Here is a 23,154-nt window from a genome sequence, read left to right as displayed (position 1 = left end):
AACAATTGAAATTTCTATTCGAAATTGCCAACATCAAGAAATGAAAAATTAGTGGGACTAAAAATTGTCAAACAACAAGGATGGATATCAGAATGAGATCATAGATTAAAGAAGAGTCTAAGACATTTCTGCTCCAAAAATGTCATTAAACTTAGTAGACTATTTCATAAATGTTGGTAGTGGCATTTTTGTTAAGTGAGAATGGAGAGAGTGCGATTAGGTTTCATTCTTATTAATCCTAAACGCGGCTTACCAGCGGCATTAGGTGTAGTAGGAAAAATAGCTTAATCTTGTCCTTGTTAAAGGTTCTACTATACCCACTAGGCGCAAGAAAGTGTTACCCCCAAAGTACTTAAAAACTCCCTAGCCAGTTGCGTATCTTCTAATAAGTATCACAATTCTTTCTTCCTCCCTCTAGACACAAGGCCTACTGTAGGTATTATAATATTTGAGTATAAATTCGAAGCAAGTTCTACATCTGTCAACATTGATAAGGTATCTGTACACAATACAAGCTGGCTCAAGCAAGATTTTTTGAAAAATTAACTATTACTCAAATATGTAGGTCTCTCCTATCTGTTCCACCGTTATTTATCTTAAGGTGACTTGCATATTTGAGACGGCACAGCTTGACACGCGTACCATGTCAGAACGCAAAGAGATGAAACAAAAACCTGTGAAGCATCTTGCCTGACACTCTAACACTTCTGCTAGTCCACTGGTCGGTATTGGTGCATTTTTGTTAACTCCGAGAGACAAAGTTGACATCGGTGGTATTTGAATTCAGAGCGCAAAAAGTCAAAGCAATAACTCCAAGACATTCTAACCAACGCTTTAACGGCGTTGTCAAACCAAATACTAGTTATGAATTAATATATGATTTTTTTATAACTGGTACAGGAGATGTTTAAATACAAATTTCCATTTTCTATCTGATAGAGAAAAGATTGTATCAAGATTTAGCACTCTTCAGGTCTGTTGTTTTTATTTAATCAGATCAACCTTGATCAAGGAAACCTATGATTTAAAATGATTCAATCGTATTGTCTTGTAAATTTGTGACTGCACTTTCCAATATGTCCTTGATTTCTGCATATGGTTGATTTAAAGAAGTTTGACAGTTGCTATGTTTAACAGATTTTTCAACCTTTACCAATATTCCAATATTAAAAGTATTTAGGAATATCTTCTGATATACTTTCGCAAATCTTAGTTATTCGGTTCAACCGAAACGAAAATGTTACTTGGATTACTTTTGATATATATGAGATCAAAATTCTACTAAATGGAAAATGTCAGTGGGTTTGTGATAAATGTAATTCAAAGTATCAAAGCAGATCTGAAGATGCTTGAAGGAATTATTCACAAGATATTCAACGACAACCTACTGATCGGAAAACAAGTAGCTGATTGGAAGAGGATTAACGGCAAAGCTGCTGGAAGGAATCATTCAGAGATGTTCCGATATTCAGAGATATTCTAATATTCAAGTGATACGGGACTAAGAAAAGGTGATCAACAAAGAAAAAAGAAGGTAGTTTTGGGAAAATTATAAAATACGTTCACAGAAATATTATTTCAGAATGTCGTCTTGACCGGAAATGAAAAAGCATATATGAATAAGTATTGAATGAAATAAGTTAGGTAGAAAATGACTTCGTTCTGTTAAAATAAATTCAAAAGAATTGGGGAAAACGGGGAAAATTTGGCAATTATAAGACCAGAATGCATGACGCAGTCGTGAATAATGTTAAGAAGAAACTTTGTAAAATAAGAATTAAATCTAAGGTAGCATAAACATAAATTTCTAGAGTGAGGTCTTAGAGTTAAAAAAAAAAAAATGACTGAACTATTATTTGATTGTTTGAAGAATTCTTCCTGTATGTTAATAATGAAACAAACAGAAACAAATAAATGGCAAAATTAAGAGTGCCAGAATTGATATTAAATTTGTCAAGGATAGTAGAGAAACACTCCATTATTTAGGAAAGTATATGTTAAGAACCATAATTATGCTAAAAGACATAGCAATTCATTCATTATTTTCGATATAAATTCTATAATAGATCTTCAAATAATGTTTTTCATACACATCTACATATACAATACACGAAAAGCTTTTCCAACGTATTTGCTTTATTTTTTTGAATATCATTACAATATTTTTGTAAGAACTGTAATATAGCTTTGGTCAATATTTGTCATATATTATTTGTAATACACAATCTAGTTTAATATGTAATCATTTTATTACGATTGATAACGTATTTACATGTCATTCAAATTCCATTGATAACTTTAATCACGGAAACTCGCCTAATCGTGATTGAATAAGTAAGAAACTGTCATTTGTTTCAATACTGATTTTGGATTTGCTTCAGAATAACATTTACTTAATAAATAAGTTCAATAAAATATCATAACAGTTTGGGAGGAAAATATCCGTATAAAACACATTCATGTAATGAAAAACATTTAGGTCGAAAATGCCAAGCATGAAAGTATCATGTCCGACTTAATTGATAAAGTGAGGTGAATGACCCTCTATAAACAAATAATTGGCCGACAAAATACGCAAACATACAATGCATCTTTGAATAAAGTCACTATTGAGTGAAAAACGACGTCCAATATAATATTTTTAGAGTGTGAAAGCAAAATAGATTCTGTAGCAGAGAGAAAAGTTGAACTAAAAGTGAAATCTTGCATTATAGAAAGAAAAAATGAATTTATCGATATCTCTTGTCAGTAGTCTAATGAGACGAGAGTCAAAGTAATAACAGTGATTCACAGATGTACAAATAGATTTTATAAAGCGAGTTATCCTCAAACAAGCTTCAACTGCTAACTGTTCTCTACTCAATCAAGATTCGGATACTGATAAAGTACTTAAATTGAAACATACAATAGATCAATATGCAAAGAAAAATACTAATGACTGTAGTTAAATTGATTATAACATTGATGAGAACATGGGAGATGTGTATCGGAGAATAAAGAATTGGATGGAAATATCGTATAAAAAGTAAAAACACTGGAGCTTAATGCTGGATGGTTTACTCACACGCAACTGTAAAGAAACTTGCCCAGTAGTATGTATAACATCCAAAAATTACATTAAACCGGTCGCATTTTATAGAACAATAATTTGAGCTAACACGTTTGGATTTAAAGTATTTCAGACTAAAACAAAACCAACTATTAAATGCAATTTAATTAAAAAATTCTTTTCTTTTATTCCTTTTGATTTTTATATTCTGTGTTTTAGAGACTTGCTACGTAAATTGATGTCATCTTATACAACTTTCCAATCCATAAACAAATTGAATATGTAGTTTATTGCGTAACTGTAGAACTGACACTTCAAAACACTCTTTTGCAAAAATGTTACTTAACTCACTTTGTAACAATAAGGTTCAGCCCCATACGTGGCACTTTGGGCAAACGTATTCTACTATAACCGCGGGCCAGCCAAAGCTTTGTGAGTGAATTTGATTAAAAGAAACTATGTTGAAACCCGTCATATGAATGTGCATGTGTGCGTGTGTGTGTGTGTGTGTGTGTGTGTGTGTGTGTGTGTGTGTGGTGTGTGTATGTGTGTGTGCGGGTGTGTGTGTATGTGCTCGTGCGTGTGCCTTTGAGTCTGTGTTCGTCTCTTCCTTTGCCGCTTGACAACCGGTATTGGTTTGTTGTTATGTTCTTGTGACTTACTGATTTGGTAAAAAAAATAAATGATAGAATAAGTACCAGACTTAAAAATAATTACTAGAGTCGATCTGCTTGACTAAAACCCCACTTCAAGGCGGTGCCCCAGCATGGACGCAGTCTAATGACAAAACCAAGTAAAAGACAAAATATACATATGTAGAGATTGTTGAAAATGACCAACTTCGGTTACTTGATATAGGCAAATTAAACATTTCAGGTTAATTAACACACTGATCAAACTTGCGGTACTTATTACTTGTGTTGTATTAAGTTGAACACCTTATCCGGTATGTAGTTAAAAATGCAAATTATCTAATTATGCATATTCAAATGTAAAATATACAAATTAGACAAAATATTTTTTTCAAATTTCGACATTCCATTCTTTAATAGACCTGTTTAATGTTTCAATCTTTGGAAGGACTTGAATAACAATATCTACCAATAGTAAACCTCTAGTACAATAAAATATGCACAAATAGCACCGCAGTAAACGTTTCTGGAAAGTCTTGTCCATGTAGTTTCAAATTAAGTGTCCAGTTTTTTAAATCGTTAAAAAAAAAACATGGATGAGGAATTTTATGCAAAATATGCCAGACGTTTCGGATAATTCTGTTACATGAAAAAATTTTCCAAGGCTGAACATGGACATCAGGTACAAAATCAGAGCACTTACATATGTAAATCGCTTGCAAATCTATTGAATGTAACATTTGGAGGTTTATCAAAAACTGGGCTAGCTGTTCAGTGTTCGTTCCCAATACGGAAATTGGGTCTTTTAGAGGCAACATGAAATTGCCAAAAGGATAGTTTTTAAAAGGTACTTTTGTAAGGTCAAAAAATATAGATTCATATATATATTTTTTGGGGTGAGAAGTCCATTTATAATTTGACAAAAAAAATATGAAATCTCCAACTATGCTTAACGTATGATGGGGGGAGGTTATGCACGCACTAATTGTAGTTAAGCATTTAAGTGAGTATAGGACATTTGAAGCCAGTTAAAACATCGGCTATATGCGGTATGGTAGTGATTCATCTCAATTCCTATATCTTTGTTTCCTTTGATCTGTTGTCTACACTGAACCCATCAATGACCATCATAACGATCTGTGAAATTTTAGAGTTCCTAGACACTACACTTATAGTGTGGTAGAGAGCGATTTAAATTCAACAGTTCTTTTAATCACATTGGCGGATCTTTTCGGTTTGAACGGCAGTTTTTAACATAATTTCTAGGTAGCTAAAAAATTTTAAACTTCGTATACTGGTAGAATGTGTTTATAAAACATCTTTTTCTCTTGGCTTTATTGAGAAAATTCTATGGTTTGTAAGATATTTGTTGTTGTTTTTTCTGCAATTTCTGCAATTTCAACCAATCAGTGACGTCTATTGAGTTAAAAGGCATTCTGTGTCGTATGAATATGTCCCTCGTTTAAGAAACAGATTGGGTTTATTTACATTTGTGAAGAAAAAATATACCCTTCCCCCACCCCTAACCCTAAAACAGATTGAAATACAATAGATCGATACTAGGGTCATAATTATGGGTGACAATTTCATATGACACCGCTAGAAAAAACTGCCGTTCAAACCGAAAAGATCCCACATTCACCTGTCTTACTAAAAACTTAGCGTGCAAGTCAACTCAAATTTTCTAAATACTTATAGGATCATTTGTTAAAAATCACCTGATAAAGACAGATCTTCTTTGCATGATGTAATCGAAGTGACCAAAGCATTAATTAATAAAAACGCTGCTGAAACAATTGTGAACTCTTAAACTTCACTTGCGTTGAATGTTGTGCTTGCGTGCGTGCGTGCGTGTGCATGTGTGTGTGTGCGTGTGTGTGCATGGCGAGTCGCGTGGATTATTGGTTTGGGTGTTGCATCCCTGGACTAGGTAATACGTGGTGTTCTTGAGCTAAACGGCTGACACAAATGATCATTCCGGTGATGCGCCGGCGTCCTATCCAGAGTGGAAGGACTATATAAGCCACAGAATCCGAAGAACTGGTCTTATAAGCCTAGAGCTCAGGAGGGACTGTCGATCCTCATATAATCTTCTACATGAATGAAGATATATCCTTTATTTTATAATATGTGTATGTGTGTGTTTGTGTGTGTGGTCTGATCAAGAAGTATCCTGACTGTTGCCATAGTAACGAAACTAAAACACAGGAGTAAAGCCGCTTGGCACATATTGAGCTTGAACTCTGCTGTGAATGCGTACTGAGGTTTAACTTCTAGTTCATGTCCGTTGTTTAAAGCAGTGCTTGGAAGGAATGGGTGTAGCGTATGATCGCCGCATTGGCCATGACACGGAAAGTTGAGCAGAGAATCGACATCAAATTTTGCCTAAGCTTGGCTATACCTGCTCAGGGGCCTACACAAAGTTTGTAAAAGGTTTTCATCGTTATCGACACAATCAAGGCTATCTTGTGTCTTTTTGGTCAGCTGAAAGTAGTTTGGGCACAAACCTGGCAGACACGCATCTCATACCCAAATCTTTAGTTATAATGGACTGAACTGAACCGTAACTAATCTACAGATCCTCTGATAACTCACGGATGGTGATTCGACGATTTTCCCTCATAGCTGCAGGAACATTTGCGATGTTTTTCTCAGTTCTGCTGGTTGTGGGTCTCTCAGAACTTTCGTCAATATCGACATATTTTCGGCCATCTTGGAAACGTCTGAACCTCTCGTACACTTGCGTGCGGCGCATACACTTCTCTCCATTCACTTTCTGCAACCTCGCGTAGGCCTCTGAGCAGATATCGCCATGACAAATTTCTCTGTCATGGTCAATGCGACGGTCACACGCTACACACCTTCCTTCCAAGCACTGCAGTAAACAGTGGAAGTGAGCTAGAACGTTAGAATGGTCAACCTGTGCCAAGTAGCTTTATTCTGCGTACTGTATTTTCGTTACTATAGCAACAGTCTTGACACTTATTGATCAGACTCGTATCGAACTGTAAGTATATGAGTGCTCAACACCGCATTAGTTGATAAATATTCTTTATTTGTGGGTTAACCAGACTACTATTGTTTTCATGATGAGAGAGATATCTCTCAGCAATTATTCAAGTTTGCCACATCGGACATTGCCATTCGTCTCCATCTTGGGTGAAAACAAAGTAGGTGTTGGGTCCTGCATGAAATTTCGGAATGTGAAGAGGTTTTATCCCTAATAGTTAAATGTTCGCTTTTGATGTCATAATGTTTAATTTTTCAGCCCCTTTGCTGCCCCGTCCCCTGTATTTGTTGGCTTTTGCGAAGATGCTCCTGGTTATCTTGGGGTTGTTGAAATGATTTTGTTGTGCTCGCATTCAAGATAGAGACGAAAATCAACTTGTCATGTGGCTGACTCTTGAATAATTGTATAGTTGTTGAGAGACACTTTTCTCAACATGAAACCAATGGTAGTCTAATTATCCCACGAATAACTTGTGTGTGTGTGTGTGTATTATCTCTCTCTCTCTCCCTCTCTCTCTCTCACACACACACACACACATATATACACGTTTATGTGTGCTTGGGGAGTGAATGCTGTACGTGTGTGTAAATATGTTCGTGTGATCGTCTGTATAGGAATATCTGTATTAAAACCTGTAAAATCATTACTCAAGTATGTAATACATGTTGACTGTGGAGAGAAGAGTTGCATCAAAAGTGTAATGCAATCGAGATACAACTGAGAAGAGAGCAGTGATCGATAGAAGGAAATTCTTATTTCATTGAGAATGAGACAACTGGAATTAAGACGAGTAAGTTAAAAGTAGACGCTGGAGAAAAAGCATCTTAATTCAGTTAAGAACAGCAAATACCACCTGACAGACCGTAAATCAATAGACATTTGTCTAGGAAAGACAGAGAATTTGTTCCATTAGATCAACAGCTTTAAACTGATAAACCGGACGTATTATAAATGATGTTATGACAAAAGAGTGCTCTAATCTCCTTTGTGATCTTTCTTCAGTTACTGAAATGTACTGGGGCAGAATGGCTGAACTCTCTACCAACTAACAGCATTTAATCGAAAAGATACTACAAAATAACAATCCAAATATCTTATGAAGACCTGATATTGAGGTAGTTGACACCAAAACAAACAAATACGTCATGAAGTTGCTATACAAGGTAAGTATATTTGCTGTAAATGGTACTGGGAATTATTGATATATTCTTAAATCTGAGTTCGATGTTCTTAAGCAGGATGATAAGTATATTAACAATAATATTCGGAGTATCTTAGTTCAATTTCTGAAAACAATCTAATAAATCCGCAATTACAAATACGCTGAAAACATTCACATCATATCGAAGTTATCATCCATTATGTGTAAGTATTCAGCTTAGATCGTAGGTTTACCACGGGCCCTAAGTCTTGTAAGGCCAAGCCAAAACTTGGTTTGAGATTACATTTTCCTTTGAACGGGGTGTTGGTCCGTTACAGTAAGCAATAATATGTAAACGAAATGTCATTCACATTTTAGGCTCAGGAGAAAGGACCATTATTATATTCTCCATTTTCCCATGAGTCTACAAAGGTTAACAACAACAACAACAAAAAATTGAACACTTCTCTCTACTGTAGGCACAATACTGAAATTCTGAGGGCAGGGAGAAGTGGATTACATCAACCCCAGTATTCGTCTAGTACTAGTTCTTTTCTTTATCGACTCGAAAGGATGGAAACCAAATTCATCCTCGGCAGTATTTAAACCAACAAAAACAACAACGAAAACAACAATCCTTTCTTCAACAGGCACAGGACCTGAAATTACGGAAGAGGAAGCTAGTGTATTGCATTGACCCCCGTGGTTTGACTGGTACTATTTTATCGACCCAGATGAGAGGCAAAGTCAATAACAGCTGGATTTGAACTCAAAATACAGAATAAAGGACTAAATATCGCTAAGCATTTTGTCTGACGTACTTACGACACCAGAACATAACGATTCTGCCAGGTCGCTGCCGAAATAACAATAATAATAATAATAATAATAATAATAATAATAATAATAATAAAAATAATAGAGAGAAAGGGAGCTAATAGTTGAAAAGAAAGCCGACGTTGACAAAGCCCTTACCCATCGATGGTTAATGTCTTCTGGTTTAAAATCAGAAACAGAAGGGTTTATCATAGCGACCCAAGATCAATGCCTACCTACCAGAAACTAACAGGCTAACATATTAAATAATGGCAGTAGCCCAACATATCGTGTGTGTAAACAACAAAATGAAACCATTGATTACGTTGTCTCCATGTGCTGTCTTCTTGCACCTACAGAGTATCTCAACAGGCACGATAGAGCAGCACAATGTATCCACGAGGAAATTTGAACCTGCCCCATGATAAAAACTGGTGGAAACACAAACCACCTCCAGTGCTTGAAAATGATAACATCTCACTCCTCTGAAACTTCACCAATCAAACTGACAGAAAGATAGATGCTAATAGGCCAGACATTGTATTGTAACACTTCAGACAAAATCCATACCTCGTCATTGATATGACTGTGACAACTGACATAAATGTATCTGTCAAAATACCTATCAAAATACCTACCAAAAACTCAGCAAGTATAAAGATCTTGAAATAGAAATTGGCAAAATGTGGAACCTCAAGACTAAAACAATATCTGTTGTCATAGGTACCCTAGGAATGATAGCAAAAAAGGCTGATTCCTACCTAGCTCAGATTCCAGGAACCACCTCCAAATGGCAGAAATTCAAAAGATAGTGCTCATGAGAACTGCCCATATCCTAAGTAAAATACTGTGTATGTAATTTCAAATTTTAAAACAAACTCAGAATTTTCTTGTTTTCTTAAACATTCTCGAGAACAAATACTATGTGAAAAACCAAATATATGATACCCTAGGCATAACACCAGCATTAACTTCTAACTCGTTGTCTCTTGAGGTCTCTAGGTGAGACTTGGAGTCAACTTGTACAAATACAAGGCAAAAGTCAAACTTAGTCACTATGCACTATGAGCTGAGCTGAAAAAGAACGGACCTCGTCTTAACCACCTTCTCTCCATGGATGATTTAAAACTTCTTGCAAATGCAGTGACTGAAATGGAGATGCGGGTTGAGACTGTGCAAATATGCAGCAAGGATATAGGGATGGAATTCGGTATCTCGAAGTATGGGGTGCTTACTTTGAAGCGGAGGAAAAGAGTAACTTTTCGGAGCATAGAATTGCCAAACGGTGAGAGAATGGAAGACCCGGATGATGATGGGTACAAGTACCTTGGGATCCTGGAGCTGGACAATATTTTGCACAGAAAAATGAAAGACAATGTCATCACTGCATATTTCAAGCACCTCAAACTTCTCTTGAAATCAAAGCTCAACTCAAGGAACCTTGTGACTGCATCAACATATGGGCTGTTGCTGTAGTCCGCTATAGTGCACCCATCCTAAGATGGACACAACGGAGATTGACCAACTCGATCGCACTACCCGAAAGACAATGACAATGCATGGGGCCCTCCACCCTAAGGCAAGTGTACACAGGCTCTACATACAGAGAAGTAAGGGTGGATGTGGGCTGATTAGCGTATGGGAGTGCATCAACAGTGAAAGACGAAACATGGCAGAATATTTGGTAAGCAGTAAACAAGACCTGCTACTGTATGCTGGTAGTGCAGAAGGAATTAACAAAAATGGACTTGAGAGTGCTCATGAATTCCAATCAGGAACAGCCAACGAGAAAGAAGAAACCCTACTCCGCATGGAATTACATGGTCAGATCCACCGCGAAACGGACAAATTAAAAGACCAAGAAGCATCATCGAGGTGGCTCAACAAGGGTAACCTAAAAAAGAATACTGAAAGCCTAATCATCACCAGGCATTGAATACCAACTCACCGAAAAAGAATATACACCACACAAGTGCATCGTACCTCTGCAGAATGTGTGGGGAGAGGGTAGAAAGTGCGACTCACATATTTAGTGCTTGTGAAAGTCTAGCGAAGAAAGAATACATGCGCAGACACCACAAAGTAGCCCAAAACCTCCACTGGCTATCATGCCGTTACTATGGATATGAGGTTACAGGTGCTTGGTACCAACATACACCGGGAGAATTAATGCACAAAAGGGGGAGGGCAAAAATCATCTGGGACTTTGATTTCCAAACAGACAAAATGTTAGAGCACCGAAGGCCGGATATAGTAATATTTAGGAGGGACAAACAAGAGTGCCTAATAATCGACGTAGCAGTGCCAGGAGATCAACATATCATCATGAAAGAAATAGAAAAGGTTAATAATTATGGAGACCTGACAATTGAGATCACTAAAATGTGGCAGTTACGAGAGTCGAACATAAAGGTTATCCCTACTGTCATCGGAGCATTGGGTTCAATACCACCCAACCTGAAAAAAAACCCATCTAAATACCTTAGAGATACCCTACAATCTAGATGTATTGCAAAAGTTGGCATTACTTGGAACAGCATGCATATTCCGTAAAGCAATGTCTGTATGAGGTCCTTGTTGTGAGTTGACAAACAGCACAAACAATATCTTCAATATCTATTGTATAGTGACGACCATGATAATAATAATATAATAATAATAATAATAATAATAATAATAATAATAATAATAATGATGATGATAATGATAATGATAATAATAATAATAATAATAATAATAATAATGATAATAATAATAATAATAATAAGAAGAAGAAGATGATGAGGAGGAGGAGGAGTAGGAGGAAGAAGAAGAAGAAGAAGAAGAAGAAGAAGAAGAAGAAGAAGAAGAAGAAGAAGAAGAAGAAGAAGAAGAAGAACAACAACAACAACACCAACAACAACAACAACAACAACAACATAGAAAAATATAGGCAGAATGCATGGAATTTGAGGGGAGTGGGACACGAGTCGATTACATCGTTCCTGGTTTTCAACTGCCACTTATTTCATTGACCCCGAAAATATGAAAGCCAAGGTAAAAAAAGGGAAGGAAAAGTTTCGAAAATCTTTTCATATGTATTGAACTGTCCGACAAATACTGACTGGATTTCTAAAATATACCAGTGTCGACATAAAACAACCACTGCGAGTCATTTAGACTGTATCTTGATAGAGTTTTAATTAGGTCACAGTCCAGCTCGTCATTTACACAATCAGTGAGAGAGGGACTTGTTAAGAACGATTACATTGGGGTTGACATCGTTGAGCAAAAAGCTAGCGTTGGAAACAAATAAACTGCAATGAAAGTTAGTTAGTAACCTAGAAGAAAAGATCAGTAAAACTTCACAATCGACGTGCTAACGGTGAGCTCGGCCCTTGAGTATTTCTTCAATGCGAATTTCCAAGTGGGTGACTGTCAGAGCATGGACTCTTGCGCTAAAAGACTAGAAAAGATGGATCTTTTCGGTTTGAACGGCAGTTTTTAACATAATTTCCACGTAACTAAATAATTTTAAACTTCGCATACTGGTAGAATGTGTTTATAAAACATCTTTTTCTCTTGGCTTTATTGAGAAAATTCTATAGTTTGTAAGATATTTGTTGTTGTTTTTCATATGACACCGCTAGAAAAAAACTGCCGTTCAAACCGAAAGGATCCGGAAACAAAATATGTGTGATGGTTCCGACTGGAGGAGGTACAACGTGGTACAGAACCACAACTCGGTCTTTAATTAAGCTCTGATGATTCAGCTTTCGCGTTGGTTACCGGAAAAGTTTTGAAAACGCTTTGTGGAAATTCTTTCCAAAAATCCCAACGTCACTGTTTCTTTATATTTTTCTGTACCATTCGGCCTTTTTGTGGATAATAAAGAAAAAAACTTTCCTGTTGTTGTTGTTGTCGTCGGTATCATTATTATTATTATTATTATTATTATTATTGAGTGAGAGAGCAGTTCATGCCATCAAAGTGACACTGGGGTAAAATATGCTCCCCCACTACTTCTGCTCGTGATCAGAGATGCACATATCGTCAGCCACTAAGGGACATGCTCAACTGGTTAAGGTCAAACAACTGACAAGCAAATCTGTGGTATTGAGCAGAATATTTGCTGTAACCCATCTTTTATACCAAGACAAAACAATGTACATGATAACACTTACAATCAGTTAAGATCAGAAGCCACGAGAGCCACTGCCTGGTGCTGCATCAGGGCATTTTATTATTATTATTATTATTATTATTATTATTATTATTATTATTATTATTATTATTATTATTATTATTTCCAACAATAGTCTTATCAAAATTGTGACAAATACTGCAATCTAAAATTCAGTCTTGAGTTAGACTTACGTGGCATGGAAAACTCACGAGACTCACACGAGTCATAGAGAATAATCTCAGAATTATAGAGTGTGTGTGTGGGTGTGTGTGTGTGTGTGTGTGTGTGTGTGTGTGCGTGCGTGCGTGTTTGTTTGTGGTGAGTGGTGATTTGTGTATCAGGTATTGTTTCTTTTTTGAGGGCATATTTATATTTATACGAATGCATATATATATATATATATATATATATATATATATATTATATATATATATATATATAATATATATATATATATATATATATATATATATATATGTGTGTGTGTGTGTGTGTGTTTAATAGTTAATCACTCACTTCAAATAGTTGGTCATCTTGATCATCAAAGGGGTATCCATCGACTCGGTTCACCACTTCCGCTACTCCTGAAAAAATATATTTAAATTAGTTCGCATAAATTAAGCATTTACTGAAATGGTTGCGGCTCAATATTTGTTCTCTTACTGGGATAAAAAATATAATAAATGATTTTCCATTTAACTCACGAACACACACACACACACACACACACACACACGCACACAAACACACACACATACACACACAAGAGTCGGTCGCACGCGAAATTATTGATCTAAGTTGATATTTTGTAGATTTGTCTATGTACATTCATAACATGCGGCAGATATTAACGTTAAACTCTTATATACAGTCACTGAAAATTGCTGTTACTAAAATTCCATATTTGTTATCTTTTACTTCTTGCAATCCTTTGATTAAAGCCATGCTGGGGCAATGCCTTAAAGGATTTCAGTCGAAATAAATAGGCCGCAATACTTTTTTTTAAAGCCTGGTGCTTATTCTATCGGTCTTTCTTTTCCTGGATCGTTAATTTACGGGAACATAAACACCTACCACCAGTTGTCAAGAGGTGGTAGGAGGGCAAACACACACACACACACACGCACACAAACACACACACATACACACACAAGAGTCGGTCGCACGCGAAATTATTAATCTAAGTTGATATTTTGTAGATTTGTCTATGTACATTCATAACATGCGGCAGATATTAACGTTAAACTCTTATATACAGTCACTGAAAATTGCTGTTACTAAAATTCCATATTTGTTATCTTTTACTTCTTGCAATCCTTTGATTAGAGCCATGCTGGGGCAATGCCTTAAAGGATTTCAGTCGAAATAAATAGGCCGCAATACTTTTTTTTAAAGCCTGGTGCTTATTCTATCGGTCTTTCTTTTCCTGGATCGTTAATTTACGGGAACATAAACACCTACCACCAGTTGTCAAGAGGTGGTAGGAGGGCAAACACACACACACACACACTCTCTCTCTCTCTCTCTCTCTCTCTCTCTCTCTCTCTCTCTCTCTCTCTCTCTCTCTCTCTCTCTCTCTCTCTCTCTCTCTCTCTCTTGAAAGGGAACTTGGTATCAAATTTTTAACCTATAACCTGTCTACGACTAATGTGGAAGCTTATGACCGGTGTCGTGTCGGAAGAGTTATACACCCTTCTGGAAAGAAATAATCTACTTCCGGAACAGAAAGGTTGCAGGAAACAAAGTAGGGCCGCAAACGATTACTTATCTTTATATATAAAAGTAAGGTTGTGTGCTGTCTGTCTCCTACGATTTAGATTTCTAACTACTCCCACATTTTGCGGTGCAGTTTAACCAAAACTGGGTATCTTGTAGTCGCGATTCATATCGAGCCCTTCTGGGTATTAGCGCGCATCTACGATGAGTCTACGATTTTTAAAAAACTTTACCATAATTTTTTTCCATTTTAATGCATATTTTTCGCTATTATATAAGGGAAGTAACTCTCTAAAAATGTGTACGATGAGCCAACGATTTAAAAAAAAAATTACCATCATTTTTTTCCATTTTTAATGCATTTTTTTTGCTATTTTTGGCTATAACTCTCTAAAAATGGTTATATAGTTATTTCCCTTACAAACCCGAGCAACGCCGGGCGATACTGCTAGTTACTTGATAAAATGGTAATTAGAAATTGTAGACGCAGATTGACGAGACTGGATGTAGTATGGCTAGATTACAAAAAAAGCATATGAGATGGTGCCACACAGTTGGATAAGTAAAACAATGAGCAAAAATCATGGTGAAAACGCTTGATTAAAGAATGAAACTTTGGAATACTGAATTGATCGAAGGAAAACAAAAATTCAGGACCGTGAACATCAGACGTAGAATATTCAAAGGTGATAGCTTATCTCCCTTAGTATTTGTATTGGCCATGACAATGCTTACTATGATACTACGAAAAATTAAAATTGCTTACAATTTGGGAAAAGGAAATGAACTGTGTGGTAAGTAGTTTGCTAACCAACCACATGGTTCTGGGTTCAGTCCCACTGCGTGGCACCTTGGGCAAATGTCTTCTGCTATAGCCCCGGACCGACCAATGCCTTGTGAGTGGATTTGGTAGACGGAAACTGAAAGAAGCCTGTCGTATATATGTATATATATAGATGTATGTGTGTGTATATGTTTGTGTGTCTGTGTTTGTCCCCCTAGCATTGCTTGACAACCGATGCTGGTGTGTTTACGTCCCCGTCACTTAGCGTTTCGGCAAAAGAGACCGATAGAATAAGTACTGGGCTTGCAAAAGAATAAGTCCCGGGGTCGATTTGCTCGACTAAAAGGCGGTGCTCCAGCATGGCCGCAGTCAAATGACTGAAACAAGTAAAAGAGAGTAAAAGAGAGATAAATAATCTCTTTATCATGGATGATATAAAGTTTTATGCGAAAAATGAGAAACAGCTTGAAATTCTTGTACGTACTTTTCTCAAATGAGGTAGGAATGGAATTTGGGATAGAAAACCGCGTTATATTGAAAATGAAAGGAGGAAGATTTGAAAGAAGCCAGGGTACTGAAATGCCAAATGGGCAAACAATGAGAGCGACCGAGAAAGAAGAGAGTTATAAGTACTTGGGAATACTGAAAGCAAACGAGATAAAAAGAAATGAAAAAACGAAACAAATTATCAGTAGGGAATACACAAGAAGAGTCAGAAATAGGAGCACTCCGTCGGTTACGACGATGAGGGTCCCAGCTGATACGATCAACGGAACAGCTTGCTCGTGGAATTAACGTGCAAGTGGCTGAGCACTCCACAGATACGTGTACCCTTAACGTAGTTCTCGAGGAGATTCAGCGTGACACAGAGTGTGACAAGGCTGGCCCTTTGAAATACAGGTACAACAGAAACAGGAAGAAAGAGTGAGAGAAAGTTGTGGTGAAAGAGTACAGCAGGGTTCACCACCACCCCCTGCAGAAGCCTTGTGAAGCTTTAGGTGTTTTCGCTCAATAAACACTCACAATGCCCAGTCTGGGAATCGAAACCGCGATCCTACGACCGCGAGTCCGCTGCCCTAACCACTGGGCCATTGCACCTCCAAGGAGAGTCAGAAAATTATAGTAGTCAAAGCTGCAGTCTCCTTTAGAGTGATTTAGAAATATTAATATTTCTATTTTTGAAAACCAGTGGATGTGTTCCACTGAATATATATAAATAAACCTTCGGACAGTCAGCAGCGACGTCTGCTAGGTTCGGCTACTCCACATTGAAAAGGAGCAAATGCTCCGAAATTAGTCTGTGGTTGTTGAACCAGCAAGGGACAGATGCTGACCTCCGCTGTTAAAAGGTTGTAATGCACTTACTAGCACTTACTCTATCGGTCTCTTTTGCCGAATCGCTAAGTTTCGGGGACGTAAACACACAAGCATCGGTTGTCAAGCGATTTTGGCGGGACAAACACAGACACACAAACATATACACACACATACATATATATATATATATGTATACATATATACGACGGGCTTCTTTAAGTTTCCGTCTACCAAATCCACTCACAAGGTTTTGATCGGCCCGATGCTATAGTAGAAGAGGTGCCACGCAGTGGGACTGAGCCCGGAACCATGTGGTTGGTAAGCAACCTACTTACCACACAGCCACTGCTGCGCCTATATATATATAATGTTACTGATGTTTATACGTGGACGTCTTATTGTTGAAAGTCAAAAGACACTGAAGCAGTCTTAGTAACAGAAATGATATACCGGACAGATAATATTTTAAGTATATTTAATCTCAGATTCTTTAAATATTTTATACAGCTTCCATTTAAAATGCATTGTTTATTATTGGAAAACTTATCTAAAGCAACATAATTTTTAATCCTTCACTTCTATACATGATCTGAATGTTTCATCTCCGATAAGAGCTTTTTGATGTCATATTTAGCTATTGTCTTGTGTTCTGTTTGCTAACTGCAATATGAATATATATCACTTTTCAATTTTTCTATCTCTTGATGACATTTAACTCTGGTGAGATAAAGATGAGTGTAGCATTACACTTTACCACTGTATCTGTATTATATTGACTATAAATATGTTGTATTTTTTACCCAGAACGTTATGATAGAACAAAGTTATAATAGAATCAACAAAGAAGCGTCTAAGTGTTTATATAACCTGCAGAACATAGTAGCCATATTTCCCTCAGATTAGAGCCTACGGGAAAAGTTAAAAACGTATTGGATAATATAATCCTTGATAGATGATGCCTAAAAGACAATAGAGATGATCTTAGCTAGAAGCGTTTAATCAATAGGCGTAGGAGTGGCTGTGTGGTAAGTAACTTGCTTACGAACCATATGGTTCCGGGTTCAGTCCCCCTGCGTGGCACCTTCGGTTAGTGTCTTCTACTATAGCCTTGGGTCAACCAAAGCCTTCTGAGTGGATTTGGTAGACGGAAACTGAAAGAAGCCTGTCGCATATATGTACAATGGACATTATTCCGGATTCCTTTTACCTTTAATAGTTTAATCATTTTAAAACAATTTTAGTCGCCTTGCTATATATATATTCATAATTTCTCCATGTATTTTCTTCATACGCATCGTTCTTTAAAGGTTTTTCACACGTTTTTATATGTGTATATATGTATATTCTTATACCTTCGGATTTGGTGTGCTGAACACCCTGGTATTGTGTTCTGAACACCCTGGTATTCAACGATGTGAATATATGGGGATGATATAAAGTTGTTTGCCCATTTCTGATGTTTATTTTTTAACCACTGTGTTTATCTTTTGCCTCGGATTTTTTTTACTTGAGTACTTCTATTTGCAGCCCTATATTTATTTTAATTTTCGACTCCTATAAGGAGAAACCAAATTTAAAACTTGTATGCATATGGAAACACTCCGTCGGTTACGACGATGAGGGTTCCGGTTGATCCGAATCAACGGAACAGCCTGCTCGTGAAATTAACGTGTAAGTGGCTGAGCACTCCACAGACACGTGCACTCCTAACGTAGTTCTCGGGGATATTCAGCGTGACACAGAGAGTGACAAGGCCGGCCCTTTGAAGTACAGGTAGAACAGAAACAGAAAGTAAGAATGAGAGAAAGTTGTGGGGAAAGAGTACAGCAGGGATCATCACCATCCCCTGCCGGAGCCTCGTGGAGCTTTAGGTGTTTTCGCTCAATAAACATTCACAACGCCCGGTCTGGGAATCGAAACCGCGATCCTATGACCGCGAGTCCGCTGCCCTAACCACTGGGCCATTGTGCCTCCAATATATATACATATATATACGCCATGATATATCGTTAGCTCCTACACACATATTTTTTCTCTCCTTGTTCTTTTCTCTCCTTGTTGCTCCCCTTGTTTTTTTTCCGTGTATCTTTCTGTCGAAGAGCGTAGGCTCGAAACGTAAAAGATTTTTTCTATTTCTATTCCTGAGCGCTATACTAATACATTTGTTTGTTTGTACTCCACCTGCCTTCGTCTTTTGTTTATTTTCGTAAACTTTCCCGTTATATATATATATATATATATATATAATATATATATATATATATATATATATATATATATAGTATAAGTGAGTAACAAAGATGTACAGGTGTCAAATCATTAAGGTGTTTCTAACGACTCTTAATTTTTTTATTGATCAATGAGAACATTACATCATTGTAAAGAATCCATTTTCGTCCAATAAATTCGACAGTTCAATTTATTCAAAATAGTTAACAAATTCACTGAGTAAAAATATTTATACTGATGCTGCTACCATTCAGTTGGCAGAATAGTGTATATTTGGTCAGAACAAAGAATTTGGGGATTATCAGAGTTTATAGTGTGGGATGGGATGGGGTAGATAGGAAATAAAATATAAGAATGATCCAACCTTTTGTTTCATTATTGCACGATCTGCAATTATTATTGTACTCCTGCTAAATGGACTCTATCACGTCTACTGTCCATCAGTTTCTGGAGGTATTGGGACAGGATAGTGTTTCTGGATGACGAGGGAATATGTTAGCGGATTGATTACTGAGGTCTGGGGGTTGATCCAGTGTACTTTATTTAGTGACTGACATCGATTTACGGATCTTTTCGGTTTGAACGGCAGTTTTTAACATAATTTCTAGGTAACTAAAAAAATTTAAACTTCTTATACTGGTAGAATGTGTTTATAAAACATCTTTTTCTCTTGGCTTTATTGAGAAAATTCTATAGTTTGTAAGATATTTGTTGTTTTTTCTTCAATTTCTGCAATTTCAACCAATCACTGACGTCCATTGAGGTAAATAACATTCCGTACCGTATGAATATGTCCCTCGTTTAAGAAACAGATCGGGTTTATTAACATTTGTGAAGAAAAAAAAGATACCCTTCCCCCACCCCTAACCCTAACCCTAACTAACCCTAATTCTAACCCTAACCCTAACCCTAAAAGAGATTGAAATGCAATAGATCGATACTAGGGTCATAATTATGGGTGACAATTTCATATGACACCGCTAGAAAAAACTGCCGTTCAAACCGAAAAGATCCCGATTTACCACTAGATATACTCAGTAGACTTTGTTCGCATTTATATTTCCAAAAGTAAATAAATATCTGATTGTGGGTATGCGTGTGTCTGTGCGTGTATATGAATGTGTGTGTGTGTGTGTGTGTGTGTGTGTATATGAATGTGTGTGTGTGTGTATATGAATGAGTGTGTGTGTGTGTGGTGTGTGTGTGTGTGTGTGTGGGTGGGTGGGTGTGCGTGTGTATGTGCGTGTATATGAATGTGTGTGTGTGTATGTGTATATGAATGTGTGCGTGTGTGTGTGAGTGTATACAAGATGTATTTGAGGATATATAATTTTCAGTAAATTACTCTCTCCTCGTATTAATTAAAATGCTCTTATTTCTTTCAGATCCAGCATGGGGATAAAATACTAATACAAGAAATCTAAGACATGCTCTCATTGTTACCAGATGTGCGGATCACTACGACTTAGAAGTTGCTAACACAAAGTTCAGTTGAAATAAGAAGCCTCTGGGAGGAGCGTATCAACTGTGTCAAAGAGAAAAAAAAATAATCATTCTAAATGTTCGGATGCTACAGACTCCGCGATTTATCCAACGGTCTAATACGTTTGAAGCGTTGTTGAAAGTAAAGCTAATCAATATCCTGAGAATACCATAGCTTCATTGAAAGCCACCATTGTCCACATTATGCTGGGAATCATTAAGAACCTTTTAGTGCAGATATCTCAACGACTCTGGTGCCGCACTGAAGTAGTCGTCGAAGCTGAGGGCGGTTTCATAAAATAATCTTCCAAGGAAGCTTATCGAGAAAATGAGCGCATATTTTTTATTAAAAAGCATCCGCTTTTTGCTACTTTAGAGTTATTAGTTGAACTAAAAAATTTGTCATTTAATATCTTTCTGATTCTCTCTCTCTCTCTCTCTCTCTCTCTCTCCCCGCCTCTCTTTTTCTATCTTTAAGTAGAAAAGTGAATAAAATTTGCAATAAAAATTTTATTTAAAACTTCTTTTGAACACACAGACACACACATATCTGTACTACATAGAAACGTTATCCAAGCGAGTTTCAGGTTTGGGGGAAGATCAAAATGAGGCGTGGAAAAAAAGAATTGAAAACCAGTGGTGTAAAAAATTATAGAATATTTTGAATAAATGTTCTGATAATGACATTTGATGAATAACACATGTTTTATATATATATATATATATATATATATATATATATGGTGGCTGTCTACTCCTTATGCAGAGTTTGACCACCTCCTGTACCTACACCTTTGAACAAGCATGGCATATGATGTGGCATCAGATGACATTGTTCTGAAAAGATATCCACATAGATTGCACATCCGATTTGAACCCAAAGAGCTGCAGATAAGTTCTGATATTTGTGGATCTTAAAATGTCTTTTGGGAGCCACTGTTAGATTTGCAAACCTACTAACATACACTGCATTCAAAAGTGTGCACAGACATATAGGCAGAATAGTTGGTGGAGGTTCGCTTTCCATGGGTTCGCAAATGAGATTTGAACCCAGTAAAAGAAAGGCATGGTCTGTCACAAACTGTGCACACAAAAAAGTCATTATCATTCTCCTTCTCTATCGTAACATCCTTCCTTAGATCTCTTTTGAGTCTTACATGCGTTATCCTGGCCTCTTCAAACGCTCTCACTCCACTCCACAGTTTTGTTCGCCATCCAACTTGATCCGAAGCAAGGGTTTCTTCGTCTCCTGGATCCATTCCAGGTGACTTCATAGTAGACCTTATGCCGTCCTTAAACCTTTTTTTAGGTTTAAGCCGATAGCGTTTCCTCTCTGCAAGCTCACCGTAAAAGGGCTGTTTCGGCGTACGTTCATCCGCCATTCAAACAATATGGCCACTCCATATCATTTGGTTCCTCAAAATCATAGCTTTAATTGAGGTGATGCCTGCAGATACAAGGACATCTGTGTTTGGAGTAAAAGAACTCCATTTATTGCTTAAAATGTGATGAAGGCATTTTGGTGGAATTGTTCCAACAATTTAAAATACCTTTCATCGTTTCACAGGAATACAACAGGGGTGGTAAGACAAATGATTTGTAAAGAGGCAGCTTTGTATTCTTATTTATATGTCGCTGGCAGCAAACACGTGACTCCAAGCCACCAAATGCTTTTGCTACCCTTTGAATTCACAGATGTATTTCTGTATCAAGATTTTGTACAGAGCTTGCAAGACAGATGAACGAATCGACCCCCTCAAGTAACTTACCCTTAACAAAAATTTTAGTGGGGTTACAAACAGCACCAGATGCAGGTTGATGCATTACAAGCTGATGGTCAAGCTAAAATCCTCACAAGCTGAGTGAAATGCAGATGCAAGAGATTGCAGGCCTGTTTCAGAATGACTGACAAGATCGCAATCGTCGGCGTATAAAAGTTCCCTAATGAGTGAAGTAAAAACCTTCGTTTTGAATTAAAAGCGTCAGATTAAAAGCATTCCCTGTTGTTCGATAGTGTATGTAAATACCCTCCTCGGAGTTTTGAAAAGCATGTGACAACACAGCAGCTAAGTATATTGCAAAGAGGGTGGGTGCATCAAGGTCACCTTGCTTTACTCCATTTTCCATAGCAAAAGATTCAAAGAGCCTATCACAAAGTTAACTCTAGCTTTCATATCTTTATGCAAAGCCCTGATCATGTTTACAAATTTTTCTGGGCAACCTATTTTCCTAAGAATTAGTCACAGAGCATTTCGATTAACATTATCGAATGCTTTGCTCAAATCAACAAAGTAATTGTATAGGGCAAGGTTCTGTTCAGTGCACTTCTCTTGTAAATTGTCTGACAGTAAAGATACAATCAGTTGTGCCCCAGGAGGAACGGTTGGTTGTTTAAATGTACGTGGCACCTTGGGCAAGTGTCTTGTACTATAGACTCGAGCCAACCACAGCTATTCCTGCGCCTATTCATATATATCTAAGTGTGTGTCTTTCTCTCTGTTTGTCTCCACACCACTGCTTGATAACCAGTGTTGGTGTGTTTGCGTCTCCGTAAGCTAGCAGTGCGGCAAAAGAGATCGATAGAATAAGTATCAGGCTTCAAGAAAAGAAGTACTGCCTTTCGACTAAAATATTCAAGCCGGTGCCAAAGTGTAATGACTGAATTATAGAAGCTACGCAGTCGCGACTCTCTATTTCGCTGACTCTCTATCTCACTCTGTCTGTCTGTCTGTCTGTCTATCTATCTCATTATTTCCTCTTGCACATGGATTAATAAAATATGTTCTTCCACCCGTATGTGAGACTATCGTGTC

The 23,154-nt window shown here is 37.0% G+C and overlaps 1 protein-coding gene across 2 annotated transcripts in view; it reads right to left on the bottom strand.

Moving 5' to 3' along the window:
* The window catches only part of LOC115220834 (dual 3',5'-cyclic-AMP and -GMP phosphodiesterase 11A-like), a 290,583-nt gene that overhangs the window by 82,812 nt on the left and 184,617 nt on the right, over window positions 1–23,154 (bottom strand). For both annotated transcript variants that reach the window (XM_029791013.2, XM_036510552.1), the window contains one exon: window positions 13,330–13,397. In XM_029791013.2, the coding sequence (XP_029646873.1) occupies window positions 13,330–13,397 (68 nt within the window). The remainder of the gene's footprint in view (window positions 1–13,329; window positions 13,398–23,154) is intronic.

The sequence above is a fragment of the Octopus sinensis genome, linkage group LG17 (genome assembly GCF_006345805.1).
Source record: "Octopus sinensis linkage group LG17, ASM634580v1, whole genome shotgun sequence".
In the NCBI taxonomy this organism is placed as follows: domain Eukaryota; kingdom Metazoa; phylum Mollusca; class Cephalopoda; order Octopoda; family Octopodidae; genus Octopus; species Octopus sinensis.
This window is presented reverse-complemented; position numbering and strand designations above follow the sequence as displayed.